At 37.0% G+C, this 16,266-nt stretch overlaps 1 protein-coding gene across 1 annotated transcript in view; it reads left to right on the forward strand.

Annotated features, from left to right (window-relative positions):
• Nucleotides 1-15,206, forward strand: part of LOC149957384 (sodium-dependent multivitamin transporter-like) — a 31,427-nt gene extending 16,221 nt beyond the window's left edge. Inside the window, exons 2-7 of the mRNA XM_090167009.1 lie at nucleotides 2,316-2,639; nucleotides 4,594-4,713; nucleotides 5,197-5,345; nucleotides 7,121-7,256; nucleotides 8,453-8,660; nucleotides 15,004-15,206. Of these exons, the coding sequence (XP_090023135.1) occupies nucleotides 2,316-2,639; nucleotides 4,594-4,713; nucleotides 5,197-5,345; nucleotides 7,121-7,256; nucleotides 8,453-8,660; nucleotides 15,004-15,206 (1,140 nt within the window). The remainder of the gene's footprint in view (nucleotides 1-2,315; nucleotides 2,640-4,593; nucleotides 4,714-5,196; nucleotides 5,346-7,120; nucleotides 7,257-8,452; nucleotides 8,661-15,003) is intronic.
• The last annotated feature ends 1,060 nt before the right edge of the window (nucleotides 15,207-16,266 follow it).

A 16,266-nucleotide genomic window follows, 5' to 3' on the forward strand; every position in this document is an offset into this window, starting at 1 on the left:
TGATATGGCCCCAAAGATAGAAATAATATTGGTTCAAATCAGGAGATCTGACTGGCCATGCAACAGTTCCGCCTCGACTTATCCCCCTCTAGGGAAACCCGGCATCAAGATGAGCTTAAACCCGAAGGCTAAACTGAGGGTCTGATCCGTCGTGCATAAACCACATTCATTGTCTTACTGCTAGCGGTACGTCTTCAAGTAGCTCTGGTAAAGATTCTTGTCGAAAGGTTAAGTACAACTCACCAGTTAGTCTTGGTGGTAGAAAATAAGGTCCAATTAAATACTCGCCAGTAATTTCGCAACGGACGTTGAGACTAAACTTCACTCGATGTGACCTAACGGTAGTCTCGTGCGGATTTTCTTGCTACCACTGATGACGATTATGTAAATTAAAGATTCCGTCACGGGAAAAATTAGCCTCGTCAGAAACTAGGATCGTACTTAACCAATTGACAATCTGCTATTGAAACTACCGACAAAATTCGACTCATCTTGGATAATCGGTCTCATTTAAAGATCGAACCTTTTGTAAATAGAATGGGTGGTACTGGTGTCCTCGGCGGATACGCCAGACAAGTGCATGACATCTAACTTCCCTCGTACTTTTCCTTGGGTCGTCCTTGAAGATAGTAAATACTTGTTCCTCCACGACTTCTGTAACGACTCCTTTGGCAGTATCAGGTCCCGTATTTTTCCAGTTTCTCTTAAAAGCCGAGAACAGAGATTCCATTGTCTCGTGTGCGAATGTTGACCCCCGCAAAATTGAGTGACAGCGTGGACAGCTTGACCGACGGCTCTGACTGTTTTTGAATATAATATATACAATGAGCATCAAAAAATGAGGTAAGCTACAATACATGGAATTGTCCAGGCGGTCACTCAAGCTGTCAGAGATGTCAATCAATTGTCACTCGTCAAAAAATTTAAGTACAGGATAAGAGGGGTGGCTTAAGGATAATTTAATCAGTGGCGGTAGCGTTGGCCGGCGTAAGCATTAAAAATGAGTTAAAGAAAAACAAAAATTAAAATCAAAAGAATTGGTATCTTACGCGTGCATTCTTCATTCTAAAATAAGTAACAAGTGCTACTATTCCCTTACCTAACCAATAAAGACTAAATTTTCCCAATAATGAACTCATTGGGAAAACGGAACAGCTCGTTAGAAAGAATACTACTCGTCGTTGGCCAAATTCGATCAAAAATTATAGCGGCGCGTGGTGGTGAGCCAAAAATTAATATATAAACCGGCATGCGCTTATTTTTAGTTATGATTCTTATGTTTCCTGTTATTTCGTCTTCCGTCTTCTAACATTTACAAACAACAGCTGTCAAAAGTTAACTGTGGAAAAATATGATCGTAGCACTAACGTCGTAAGTACATTTTTGTAAAAAAGTGTTTGGAATTTCCCTTGTCTGGAATAGACCTTTCTATAAAAGAAGCTACGCTTGCTGAACTTGTTTTTATGTAGCTCATTCGTCACGAAATACGTAGAAGTTTAGTTCTGTTTATACTTAAAAACAGGGTACCTCGTCAAACTTTCTCTTACGCCCAGGGCTTTTCCATGTAAAACGTCATCTACACGTCACCCGTGACGCAGCAGCAACTTCAAAACCACAAGACTAATGTTCCGAGCTCTGCCCCGGTTCAGCGGTTCCTCGCTTGCAGTTTCGGAACGCTTTTCGGGTGGTTGGCTTACCCCCTTGCTTTGGAAACACCCTGAACTCTCTATTATCGTTCTCCGCTCTTCCGGAAAGTAGCTCCCACCCGGGAAACTTGCGCCTGCTGTCGGGATTTTTGCGATCCCTTCAGCGCTTCTAACGTTGGTGCCGCTATTGTCTGTGACGTTCATTTGTTGTATTGGTGTCTAAGGTGCTAGCCGACACCATATTGTGTGACTCTCAAAAAAAGAAAAAAAAATGTTCCGAGCTTCAGTTCTTCCTTCGTCCTCCGGAAGAGTGGGTAGAGATAGCGCAATTCGCAAATTTTTCACTTCGACAACAATTATTCAAAAATTTAAATTTCACTAAAACTAGTAAAAGAAACCGTTAGGGGTTCGGGGACTTCATTTTCTTTCTACATTGAGAAAAAATAACCTTTTTAGTTTTCATGCTGGAGTTTCGTCTGTTAATAATAAGTTTTCTTTTTTTATCGCCTGCTTAGCAGACGAAAATTTAATTTTTTTTAACTTCTCGCGTTGGCTGCTGCGTGACTATATGTAAACTGAAAAGGCTAATTGTACCAAGTCTAATTGCACTTCTCAGACAGACACACAAATACACTTTCGCAAATTTATATTACATTTTTATACTTTTAGAAAATGTTGGGCGTTCTGGATATTGCAATCGTGGCAATGTCAGTTTTGTTCTGTCTTGCAATTGGAATTTGGAATAAACGTAAAAGCAAAGCCAATGTAGAGAACTACCTGTTGGCGGATAGAAAGATGTCCTTTGTACCGGCATCCTTATCCCTGTTGGCAACGATGGTGGCTGCCAATAACATAACGTCTTCTTCTGCTGAGATATTCAGGAATGGTGCCCAATACCTCATTATTCCGGTGGGATTTTTTTTCGTTCAAGTAGTTTTGGCGTACTGGGTTGTTCCCATCCTTCACAACATGGAGTACACCAGTATTTACGAGGTGAGGTTGTACTATAAGTAGTTTAATAATTCCTACGAATTTGTAAGTACATTTCGTAGTTTGATTCTTAAACTTCAATCTTACACTTCCTAAATTGTCATCATTAATTTGCTAAATGATATTAAAAATTATTAAACACCAATATTTATTATACATAACACCGTAGGCAGGTTTTTAGATTATAAGATCTTTGATTTAGAATGAACAAGAGAGTTAGTAAAGTGGTTCGGACCTTGGGTAGTTACAACTCGAAGTTTACAAAGTTAAAGGGTAGGACCCAAGCGCTTAGAAACATTTCGAATTAAGGACACAGCTCAACTTTTTATTTTTGTGTTATTCTCGAACACATTAAAAAATATTAAATACATGCTTGTGTTGTGTAAAGATTATTTATCGACCATAGTCAATAACACGTACATTGAAGTACACACAATTCCCCGATGTATTAAATATATTTTAAATATTAAATTTAAATTTGAAATAATTTTAAAATATTTTAGGACAAAAAATGAATTAAACGAATTACCTGGGTTTGAAAATAACGTAGCGAAACGTGAATGCGTTAAATTAAAATAATTTTTACTCAAGCCTAATGTTTTTTTTTGGAGATGGCCAGAATAAATCAAATTTTCTATAAAATTTCTTAATTCAACCGAAAACGTTGTTCAGAAATGATTCGAACTAGCTAAAAATTAAATTTTCAACCAAGTTGGTCTTAATATAAAAAGTATGTAGATTTAAATTCGAATATCGCCAAAATTAAATGAAATGGGCAAATAACTTCGGCTTGCCGTCAAGACGTGTTAGACCCGACCAAGCCCTCGGGTTCTGGTTACGATTTTCAACCCGCAATTTTATCGGGTCGGGTTCAGGTGGAGCCGTATCGGGTTGGATCGGGATTGCTTTTTATTCTTTAATAAAACGTACGCCTGGGTAGAAAATGTGAGAATGTTTTGGTGTAATAGGTGGCGCTACAAAAAACTCGGGAGTAAGCAATTCCCCATAGATCGTCTGACAGCTAGAGAAACATGAACAGTAAGATTTTGGGATTCAAAGCTTAATTAGACGATATAAGAAAAACCATAGTGGCCAAACCAACGAAAGAGGAGAAACGTACGTCATAAAAGAGTCACTGGCTAACAGCAAATCAGCCATGCAAAAGACTCTTCAACTCTTGTTTGAGTATCGTCCAAACATATGGTTGTTAAAATTTTTGTTCCTGTTTTAACCTTAGTGTTTGTCGGGTTTCGAGTCGGCTCTGGTCGGGTTCGGGTTTAGGCTTTTATTATCGGATGTAGTCAGGTTCGGGGTACTTGAAGGCCAACCCGACCCGACAACAAGCCTATCAGTACGTGATCTTTGTTTCATTGGTTTTAAAATAACGTTGTTGATATGGTTAAACTCTCTGTGAAAATCAAACCTTGTGTTCCTTACCGTAGTAGCTACAGCAATGCAAATAAAATTAACAGCCTTTGTATTACAGTATTTGGAATATCGATTTGACAAGACGATGCGAATAATATTCTCCGTCGGGTTCTTGCTCTTAAATGTGAGTATTACCAACAGAAGCTAATTTGTCAATAGCCTCGTAATTGATTTGAGCACAATCAAACACTGTAACACAATTTTAATTCTTATTGAACTGAATACCACATTCAATCAAGAATTTTAAATTAAAAAATTCCTTTCTTCTTGCGTTCAATATTAAAAATTTCTTGAAAATTTTAAACAATTCCTTGAAATTTAACGGACTTTAGTAACAATGAAAAATAATTCAAAAAGGTTTTGTATCTCTAAAGTCAAGTTGAAAATTCGTCAAATCCTCTTGATGGATCTCGGGGAACGTTTTGAAAAAGACGTTTTTATGCTCACAATAAATTCCAACCAACATTTTCTCAGATTATCGCTATTTTTATTACTTTCTTTTCATTAAAGAATTTTTAACCTATTTTAGGTGATTTTGAATTCGGTATTTCTTTTCGTACCGGCGATTAGCGTCACAACGCTGACGGGTGTTCCGCTTTGGATGACCATCATATTCTCAGGACTCATATGTACTCTGTATTGCGTCCTGGTAAGATCTTATTTTTTTCTAGATGAACCAGAAAACGGTCTATTAACAAAATAATGTTCTTCAATTTAAAACTCTGAATACATTTTTATTTCAACATATCGTTGCTACTGATATCATGTAAAATATGGGTTAGAGTAAAGATAATATGAATAGAAAAGCAACTTACCTCAGTAAACATAATATAAATTTAAAAGCAACACTTACTTGATCCACTGCACAAAATTTAGTGGCGACTGGAATCAAGTTCATCCAATTGGATCATTTTTTTTTATAAAATCAGAATAGAGGTGAGTTGTAATTAGATAAAATATGACTTTTTTTGCTTTGATAAACGTTAAATTTGGATCATCCCAATATTTGAAATAATTTCTGAATCAAATTTTATTCACATTCCGTGAATTTTAAAACGTATTAAAAGTAGAAAAGCAGAGCTCCAATTTAAATGCCAATGCCAAAAATTAATTTTATGTTTTGTGTCTTTAGGGCGGTCTACGAGGCGTCATTTGGACGGATGTCTTCCAAATCCTGCTGGTCGTGGTGGGACTACTCGTTCTGATCATTCAAGGCTTCGTCGAAATGGGAAGCGACGTTTTCAAACGCACCTTCGAAGGCAGACTAAAGGAACACTTTCGGTAAGTTAAAGGAATGACAACTAACTTTCTTTCAAGTTCATCATTTCTTATTTTAAATTCAGATTTTACGAGGATGGCACTTCGGGGAGGCATAATTTTTTTGGAATTATATTCTTCGGAATTAGTATTAGTTTCTTTTTCAATTTTGGAAATCAAGCCTCAGCTCAGAGATTACTTTGCGTAAAAAACAAAAGACAAGCGACTAAGTAGGTATAATTTTTATATTGAACTAGTGCTTTCAAGGCCAACTGTAAAGGTTAATAAAATCGTATTTCTGAGATATCTCAAGCTAATCAGTTAGTCAGATCAGGTGTATTTTTTATATTATTATCGACCCAGCAATCTGACGTCAAATTATTTCTTATTAGTTATCCCAAGTAACCGATCTGAATTGATATGCTATAGTTTATTTCACCAGCTGAACAGTTATCAGACCATATTAACTAATCTGATTAAATCTGACCGTAAATGCAGATAATCTAATATCTATCATAACTATTTCCTCGAGTCATTTTATCGGAGAACCTGTGAACATATGACTCTGATCATTTTTAAATGTTATTTTATTTCAGTCCATGTGAAATCGACCAGAGTGGTTTCCATTATCTCCGCAATTTTTACATGGATTTTTATATGAAGGAAGGCAAAAATTATATTAATAATAATTATTATAATTATTTAAACTCCAAGCACCACCTTAGGCCTAAGACTTTTAAAACCATTAATTCAGGTGGCCGGGTTACAATGCGTAGGATGGTGGTGGCAAGCCCTTCATGCCACGTGAGCCAACAGCTCCCTACAAGTTTTTCAAATAATGTATTAATAAAAAAACATATTTTTCGGATTTATTGAGAGTTACCCACACTCGAGGCTGTGCAAGCCCAAAAAGGAAAATATTTAACCATATATTAAATTTAAATTACGCTCTACTAAAAATGATGGCCACCTAGTCACAATGTTGACGGGATACAGAATATGACTTCAAAATTATCTAGAAAATAGCAAGGTATAAGGGAATTAATCTCCGAAAATCTGAAATGACGTTGTTAGTTTTGATCCAATTAGCTCCACTTTGCAATTTCAACCTTGGTTTTTTTATTAATATGCAATATTAAATAGTCAACATGTCCTGAATGTCTTATAAATTTAGCACGATTAGTTTCAGATTTAATTATCCTAAGTTATTTTAAACTTAAATTCTTTTAATGTAAACTAAATAGTTATCAGCAGAAAAAAAGTTTATCTGAATAATAAATGAAAAATCCAAAGGAACACATTCGTTAAGATAATAAATTTGAAAGTAGTCGTGGCACGAAATTGAAATTTTCCGGGCTATTGAACAGGGAAGACCTTGAAGGTCAATAAAAAACTCGATAAGCGTTAGGGAAAATTCTCAATTCGAGAATGGTTTGCTAAATGTTTCTCTTGGTTGATATTTAAAATAAACGTTACTAGGTTCAAAACTAATTTAAAAAGGTGGCGTCATTTCCGATTTTTAGGCGTTAATTAGAGAACCTCGAACACCTTAATACTTTAAAGAAGGCTATGGTCAAATATTAGGCTTTTTGGCCTTTCAATTACCAGTTTTTCAGATAGAGGACCGAATATTTGGGAGTGGTCATTATTTAAACCCTATTTTTATATAATAATCTATGAAAAATTTAGTAAGGTTATGGCGAACACTCTGGTTAATTTCACAAGGACTGATCCTATAGCTAGTACTGATTATAATGATACGGGCACAGTACAGATTTTTTTCATCCCACTATTTACAGGACTGCTCTTCTGAGCGTAAGTCTACTAATTGTAATGCAAGCTTTGGTGGCAATAACTGCAATGATTGTCTTTGCTAAAATCACTCACTGCAACCCTTTTGCCCGTCCAGAAGAAAGACTTTTTATGCCTGATCAGGTACGTACATGTACAGGAATCAACAAATTATTTGAAAATTCCAGGTAAAAGTCAGTGTCGGCGAACATATTGGGAGAAAGTAAATACGCAAGGTCAATTTTGTTTAAATTGCGCGATCAAAGTTGGATAAAACCGGATAATCATTGGTAATATGCTCCTTAAATAACTGAGTCCATTGTGCTACTTGGTGATCCCTATTCCAGTGGGCGCATGCAAGTGATACTTACGAGGAGACTACCCGAGGTGATAATCACCGATTTCGTTGAAACTAGGTGGGTATGTAGACCTTATGGTACATGAAATTTCACCAAGGGATAAGTTGCGATGGGCATTAGTTTTTCCATGGCAAACGAAAATGTTTTTGACAACACAGTCTGTATATTGTCCCATTGAAAACCACAATTGATCAATTTTTACATATTTTGATCAAATTGACCAAAATTCATCAAAATATCATAAAATTCATTTCATTTGTCAATTTTGATCTATTTTTTTTTGTTTTGAAATTTGAAGTGCTCAGATTCCCATGTTATTTTCAATGAGAAAATATACATACTGTGTTGGTCAAAACATTTTCGGTTGCCAGGGCAAAACTAATGCCCATTGCAATTTTTCCCTTGGTGAAATTTCATGTTACCATAAGGTCTACATACCCACCTAGTTTCAATAAAATCGGTGATTATCACCTCGTGTAGTCTCCTTGTTAATATTCTGTTATTCACTAGACGAAACACGCAGTTTATAAACGCAAATTTGAAACTATTGCTTAGACCTAAAGCTTAGTTTCCACTAGCGCGCCTAATAGCGCGTCACCCATTTTTGAAACGCACGCTGGTGAATACCAATCATTAGCCCTAACACAAGGTTTTTCGCGTTGACGCTATCCCTTCTACGCTCTTTATATTAATACTTTCTATTGAACGGGTTTGACGATGAATTTCTTTCACCCATGACGATTCAATTCTATCATTACGCTTTGATCCCCTCGCAATAAGCGAAAGGCGGAGTCGAAAGTTATTTTGGCTTACGTGGAAGTATATCATTAAATTAGCTCTAACAAATGAGAATGTGAACTGCAGGTTTCGAAAAGAGGTAAAAAAATTGTTATTTTTGCTGCAAACATTCTGGAAGTCTTAAATTTCGGCAGATCAATTTAAATTATTAGAATTTGGAAATTCCACTCATTGTTTTTATAGATTTACGTCTACGGAGCTGAAAAGATTCTGAAAGAGTTACCTGGTTGTGTCGGGATTTTACTGGCTGGGCTAATAAGTGCGGCCTTGAGTACAGTATCTTCCAACATCAACTCTTTCGCTGCCATTACCTTGGAGGACTATTTGAAATGGGGGTTTCCCCGATTGACGGCAAAAGAGAAGACCAGTTTATTTCTTTGTCAAGTATTAAGTAAGTGACATATGTTATTCCTATTCTCAAATAATTATTAAGGAATTCAAATTTGTCGATAATTTATCGCTTCGATGATGACGATAACTATTGAAATGGCTGAGCTTGTCATAGAGCATACTATCAACTTAAGGTAGGCAATATGTTTCTATTTAGTATTGTTGCTAAACACAAATAAAGCTGCCTAGACAGAGCTCAAAAATGCAAACCTAAAAAAACAAAATGTTGAAGCTGTAATGGTAAAAGATATATATGTCCACGAATAAACTCGGCCTGTAAAAGATCGCTTGCGTTACCTGAGTACGTCTATTGTAAATAAAAATACAGTCAGCAACGCTCAGTAGAAACATCGGTCATCAATTTCTACTGTACGAATTTTTGTGTTTCTGGTTTGGTCACCATGATGCCGGTTTGTTGCAGATCACTAACCCAGCTAGAAGATATGGTATGACATAACGCGCGTCGTTGGTAGAATCGCTGCCATGTTTTAAAACAATACATCAAACAAAACTAAAGTAAGCACCGGGTCGGAACTGATTCTCGGTATCCTATGTATTCTATAGCCTATAAGGTCTCACAGCTTAAATGGGCTTAACATTCTTTTCTGATTTCATTTATCATTTACATCGTAGTTTCACTGAGCTATGGTTTCGTTATTATAGTATTCAATTAGGATATACGTAATAATCTCTAAGCTAAGTTAGCTGATTGCATTTGTAAATCAATAACATGAATGACTATAGTCAAGTTACGTATTTCATTAAAGAATCATAATAATCTTATTTTACCAAAAAGAAAATTTATTTGCCTGTGTCATTTAAAAACCAAGCCAGTTATTTCGATAAATAATATTAACAACCTAATGACCCGGTGCAGAGACGTTCTGCGATTCCTGTTAATTTGAACAGGATCGCAATTAGTGATTCAGATTTAGGTAGCAGTTTATTTTGCGATCCTCACTATCGCAATCGCGGTGCTGTGGCGTTTTAGCGATTCTTGTTAATTGGCGACTCTGTTATTTTTTCGAATTTATATACCAAAGTCACGAACCAAACGGTTATGGTTGGCTTGCATTTTGACGGTCAAAATCTGGCTCTTCCGATTAATAACTTTCTTCCTCTAATTATTAAGGTATTATAATTTTTATAGTTTAGTCCGTTATTTTAAAATAAAATATATTTCTATAATACATCCCCGTTAGGCAGAAAATCAGTTTCTGAAGAATGAGAGGTTATCCAAAATATTGTTTAAAGCAATTAAATAACGCATGAAAATTAGTTTCTTCTGATTATATAATTTTCTTACTCTTATTAGTTATTAGATTTGTGGCATTCATTACACAGTTTAATGGTTTTGTTATTTAAAAAAAAAATATTTTTATAAAATGGTTTGTACATCAATAAATAACGAAAAATAAATTCTATTTTATAAGCCAGAGTTTCCCGAAAAGAATTCTGTTAGAAAAAGAACCATATAATTTTGTTTTTGGGAAAATATTCATTTTAAAACTTAGCTGATAGCAATTAAAATAAATCTAATTATATAATAAATCAATAAATAAATAAATAAAAAAAGCAATTTCAACAGTGTACCAAAATTTTTTAATTGTCTATATATAAAGCAATTTCTAGCAATTGATCATACGTAGCCTAGTCAAGGTATAAAATGAAACATGATATAAGCGTGTACAAATAACTGACAAACACTTTTATGGTAAAACATCAAATTAGCTCGGTAAACTCTGGATGCATCCAAATAGACATGAATATTTCAAAACATCTTTAAGCGCAACTCTTGTCTACCTGAGGAATGGTTTCTCTGGGTAGATAGAATATGTTTTTATCGGTATAAACGCCGGTTGATAGCTAAAGATATTTGATACACTGAACCAATTCACTATGTCATTACTGACTCATTAAAACCCACTGCATACACTACCAGAAAATAAGGATCTATAAATAAACCAAGGCTTAGAATACACCAAAAGTAGTAATGTAGAAGTTTCCCTACTATAAATTATTCTTACCTGTAAAGTTGCTAAAAGTGGCTGGCTTATTTTAGTGTTTCGTAAATCGTGTTTTGTGGTTAGGCCTTGGCTCTGAAAATATTTTGACAGAAACAATTTTCGGAAAGCGATAATGAGCTAGAAACTCAAATTCTAATAAGTAAAAAGATTCTGACCGATCTTATTACAGTAGATAAAAAACGTTTCCTTCTCAATTTATTTCCCGAGGTCTTTGCTTACCAATCCGCCATTGTTTTAAGAGCTTTTAGGCGGCTAGCGACTGGACTAGATATCTCGCAAAATTAAAAGAACATTTTCCTGTTATTTTTGCGATCGAAATGTCTCTGCACACCGATTTGGCGCGAAGTTCGCGGTTTTCTGAAACCACAACCTCTTTCTTTTAACTTAGCGAGGAATCGCAATTTTGCGATTATTGGCATGTTTTCAATCATCGAAATAAATATAAGATAAATATATTTATATTTAATATCATTGGAATTATATTTTTTACATTTCGCCGATGTTCAATTTCATAGAACTCAGTGCAAAAACTTCAATTGGATAAGCACTGTTTCCTTTTGCATTTCAGCTGGGTGCTTTGGAGTTCTGACAGTCGTTCTCGCCATGATTGTACCATCTCTAGGAACTATGGTCAATGCGATGATGCTCTTTCTGGGAGCGCTCAGTGGGCCTCTGACAGGCGCTCTAATTCTCGCATTTTTTATGAAACGGGCAAATGCCACGGTGAGTTTATTTGCCCGAGTCGTCAACGTCTGGGATTTCTATCTCTTTCGCATGTCTTGTCCCACTTGAACGGTAATTCCCAACGTAGTAGAGCAGTCATTCCCAATGTAGAGCATAATCTTGGTAGAAAATCTTAAATTCCTCACGTCACAATCACGCGTTAATAGATTTTTTTAAAGTTAGAGACAGTGGCGACAGAGCTACATTTAAACAAGAAATTCATTTTACTTTGCAGAAAGCTTTTTTCCCGTCAAATGATTTTGCACGTAATTATTTATTTCTTCGCTTAATCTAGGTTAATTTTTTTTTACATCAGGCCTGCAAACTGGGGATATTACTCTCTTTCGCAGTTGGAGTTTGGCTTGGATTTGGATCTTACCTGAGTTTCAAGCCAAACTTCATCCACCTTAATCACGATACCAGTGGATGCCACCTCGACCCATCGTTTGGAGTGAACACGACGATATCCGGCTTTCAGAGTCACACAAATTATAGTCTAAGTGTAACGAACAGCACGTAAGTATATTTTGAGGACTCCTTTACTTAAAAGAATCCGTGTCAGACGTTGTTTTTCATGTAAAATTCACTTCCGTAGAAGCTTAATTTCATTGGCTCTGTAAATATTCTTAGAATGATTCAGATACTATGAAGACTGAGATTGTGTTTAAATGAAATAAGCCTAATATAAGGTTGGGAGCATTCAATTGGTAATAATACTGCTAGAATTACAATTACGATTTCGGTTGCCATGGTTACGTGGGACTTCTGATAAGACTGTACGGAATTCATCTTCATAATTAGGCGGTAGCGCCATCTATATTTTGTAAAGTTATATGACTAAAAATAAATAATTATTGGCTAACTCACCGTAACTCAAGTTAAAAAGGATCGTGTTGACAAAATAAAATTATTTTTAAACAACTTCAAAGGTTTGTTTATTACGAGAAATCTAACATTTCAATTTCGCATCAGATTCGCGAAAAAATTCAATTGCAATATAGTTGCCACCACTAGAAACAGATGCCGCCACGGTAGAACGATAAAGTTGATATAGTCTCCTTTTGGAACGAAATTGGTCCCGCGCCAGCCAGATTTAGTTGTACCTCTATTTATTTCCAACTCAATTGAGAGCGTGTCTTCTGGAATATGGCAGATATCTTTTACTTATGGGCGAATTCCTACGGATAAAAAACATGCAACTAAGTTAAAATCCGTCTTGGGTTTCATTGCAAAGTACCTATTCAAACGAACGACCGAAGCATGCAAAGAAAGTGCTATATAAATCAGGGAACAATTATCATTAAGTAAACAGAAAATAATAAAGAGACAATTAAAATGTTTGTAATATCTTTTTACCTCTTATATCAAGAATGTATTTATTAATACTTGAAAACCAAAAAATTACTATAACGAGAGCATCCGCAGATACCAAACACTAATTTTCCCCGGGTAAGAGTGGGGCAAAACGAAAAATGTTACCGGTGTACTTAAATTGCGTAGGATTTAGTGAACCAATGAGAGACCAAGCTATTTTATTTTAGGGGAAAGAAATCTACTCTTCCGACATGACGACGATTGGAAGAAACTCAAAGTCATCTCAACACAGTCATTCTGCCGAAGCAGAAATAAATAAATACGATCTGGCTTAATATAATATACAGGAGGTCCACTAAAAAACTAAAAATTATAATTAACAGAAAAACTTTGTTTTTGAAAAATTAAAAATTTCTATGGAACATTCCTTGTTTAGGGGGACATTACCAAAGGGTAAAATTGAATGACCTTAAACCATGTCTTCAAGGTCATTCAAAAACTGTCTCGTATCTGATAAATTTAAGTTTAATGAATTCAGTGTTTGATAATAAATAATAATAATCTGATTAGTTTTAATGTAACTAAAGCAATTAAATACTGAATAGTTCACAACGGTTCAATTATGCCACCATCGGCTATTATACATGCTTGAACTCGTTTAACGACGGAGTTCAATTATTATAATTTTTTTTGTCATGACAACCAATTTTACAGAAATACGGTTCAATTCATTAAACTTCAATTTCTCGGCTTGTGATTGGTCAAATCCGGTCAAATCCAAGTTTGTTGAACTAGTAATATGGTGAGCAACTTACAGCTTTCTAATTGGAACCAAATCCGTAAACCCAACGGTTCTCGAAATAGTTTTTGAATGATCTTGAAGACCTGGCTCAAGGTCATTCAATTTTAAACTATGTCTCTTGCACGAGGAATGTTCCATAGAAATTTGAAATTAAAAAAAAAGTGTTTTTCAGTTATTTACCATTTTTCGTTTTTACGTGGACACCCTGTATCATTATCATGCTCAGTAATGTTAGGTACTCAATACTCATGAAATACTTTGCTTAAAACATGGACTATTTTCGCCACTATAAAATAAAACATTTATTTCGTCGAAAGGTCTTTTCTGGACTATAATTGTAATTCTTTTCTAGCGAGAGAAGCAGAATATTTCCTTTATATACAATATCAACCATGTGGTACTCTCCAATATGCACTACTCTATCCGCCGTGTTGGGTTTCTGTTTGAGCTTCTGTTTCAGTGAGTATTTAAATCCGATAATTTTAACTGTTTAAATTTAGGAATTCATTTAATATTGTATCAATTCTTTTATCATATTAACTTATATTCCGTTTATTCAGAGGAAGCTATTCGAACTTTATCTTAAATTATGTGCATATCTTCATATACAAAAGTTTATTCAGGGGTTGTTAAACGAATTAAGGGTCTTAAAACACTTACTGCGACTTTCTTATGACAGCTTTGTGCGCGGTATGAAAGGAATTAATAGTATAAGAAGATTTTGGGCAACGTTCTCATTTACACATTTGCGCAACTTCTTAAAGGAATTTAGAGTTTTTTTACATTTTCTACAAATTTCTGGAACACTTTATTCATATTTCTTGTTTACACTTTGGCGCACATTACAGAAGTAATTTAGAGTATTGGAACATTTTCTGCAACTTTCTCATTTTGAGATGAACTAAACCTTGTTTGCGCAATATCTCTGAAAATGAGTTCCGTGATAGTTCTTTAGTTCTTTATTAACTTAACAAAAGGTCAGAGACCCATCACGTCAAGACAGTGAGAAATGAGATATGTACAGTCAATAAGAAAAAACAATATACATACAACGAAAAAGGGTAATACAATTGGGAAATAAAATAGCTTGAGAGATTATGGACACTTAGTCATAGAGTTCGAGATAGTTCGCCAACTCCTTCCGGAATAGAGTTTGCACGGGAATACCCTTAAGCAGTGGTGTAGTCGGGCCAGGGCGGGGCAGGGCGTCGCCCCGGTGCTTTTTTCAAGGGCAGGGCTCCGCCCCGCCTTGGTTTTTCCATTTTGCCAGGGCGCGCCCTGCCTCTATTTCGTAAATCATTTTTCTCGAATAAAGGGTGTGTGACTTTATGATAAATTTTGCCCGCAGAAAAATACCATAACAATTTCAAATCGTTACCTAGGTAAGGCCAACTTCGGTTACGCGCGAAATCGAAGTTGGCCGTACCCAGGTAGCGCCCCGGTTCTTTTTATTTTAGGACTACACCACTGCCCTTAAGATGGTCTGGCAAGGAATTCCAGTCCCGAATGGACGAGGGAAGGAATGAGTGCTTGCGGAACGCAATACGGAACCCCGGAGGCACCACAGGCCCCGTGCGGAGACCGCGGGGTTTACGAAACCACTGAGAGGCCACTGCGGAAAGAGGCGCAAGGGCACCTCCTTGGCGGTGAACGACAGAGTTTACCAGAACTAGGCGCCTAAAACGGCTAAAGAGCAATGGGCCAGATGGCGCTTAACGAAGCCCAGGGCGCGAGCGGCTTGGGAGGTGACCCGTGCAACGTGGGTAGCCCACTCCAGGTTGTCGTTGATGGTGCCACCTTAATATTTCTGAGAAGTGACAACCTTGAGCGCGACACCATCGATGCGATAGACGGGCACCACGGGTGGTTGACCGGAGCGACGAAGGCAGAGCATGGCGCATTTTGCAGTGTTCAGAGGGAGCTTCCATTGTTTGCTCCATATAGTGATGGCGTCGAGATCCCCTTGTAGGAGTTGATAGTCATGGGACGAAAAGATCGCCCGGGATAGGGCCACATCGTCAGCGAAAATGTAGAGGGTTGAGACAACGTTATCCCCAATGTCGTTGATGTAAATTATGAAGAGGAGCGGTCCAAGGACCGATCCCTGAGGGACCCCGGAGGAAGCAGGGAGCCAAGCAGAAGCAGCTCCAGGGAGAACTACGCGGAACTTTCGGTCACTAAGATAGGCCGACAGCCAGTTGAGAGTTTTGCCACGGACCCCATAAGAGTGCAGCTTGGCTTTCAGAAGTTCATGCGGAACCAAGTCGAAAGCTTTCCGGAAGTCGAGGAATATAACGTCTACCCGACCCGCTGCCTCCAGACCCGCGGTCCAGTCCTCAAGGCAACAGAGAAGCTGAGTCTCAGTGCTAAAACTACTGCGCAAACCATGCTGATACGGCTTGAGAACATCGTGAGTAGTAAGATGTGTAGTAATCTGGGAGGCATTAACGTGCTCGTCCAGCTTGAGGACCTGGCAGAGAAGGGCTATCGGGCGATACTCAGACGGGTCAGAGGGATCACCTCCCTTCGGAACCGGGGTAACGTTATCTGTGCTCCAGTCGGAGGGGAAGGCTCCAGCATCATACGACTGTTGGAAGAGGGCAGCCAGGGGAGCAGCGAGAGCGTCCGCACAGTTTCGCAACAGGATAGAGGGAATCCCGTCAGGGCCGGGGGCCTTGAAGGGCTTGACTGATTTAAGCAGCTTCAGAATACCCTGCCTTGAGAAATGGATGGGATCCAGG

The sequence above is a fragment of the Leiobunum rupestre genome, chromosome 2, assembly GCF_980474605.1.
Source record: "Leiobunum rupestre chromosome 2, qqLeiRupe1.1.hap1, whole genome shotgun sequence".
Classification (NCBI taxonomy): Eukaryota; Metazoa; Arthropoda; class Arachnida; order Opiliones; family Sclerosomatidae; genus Leiobunum; species Leiobunum rupestre.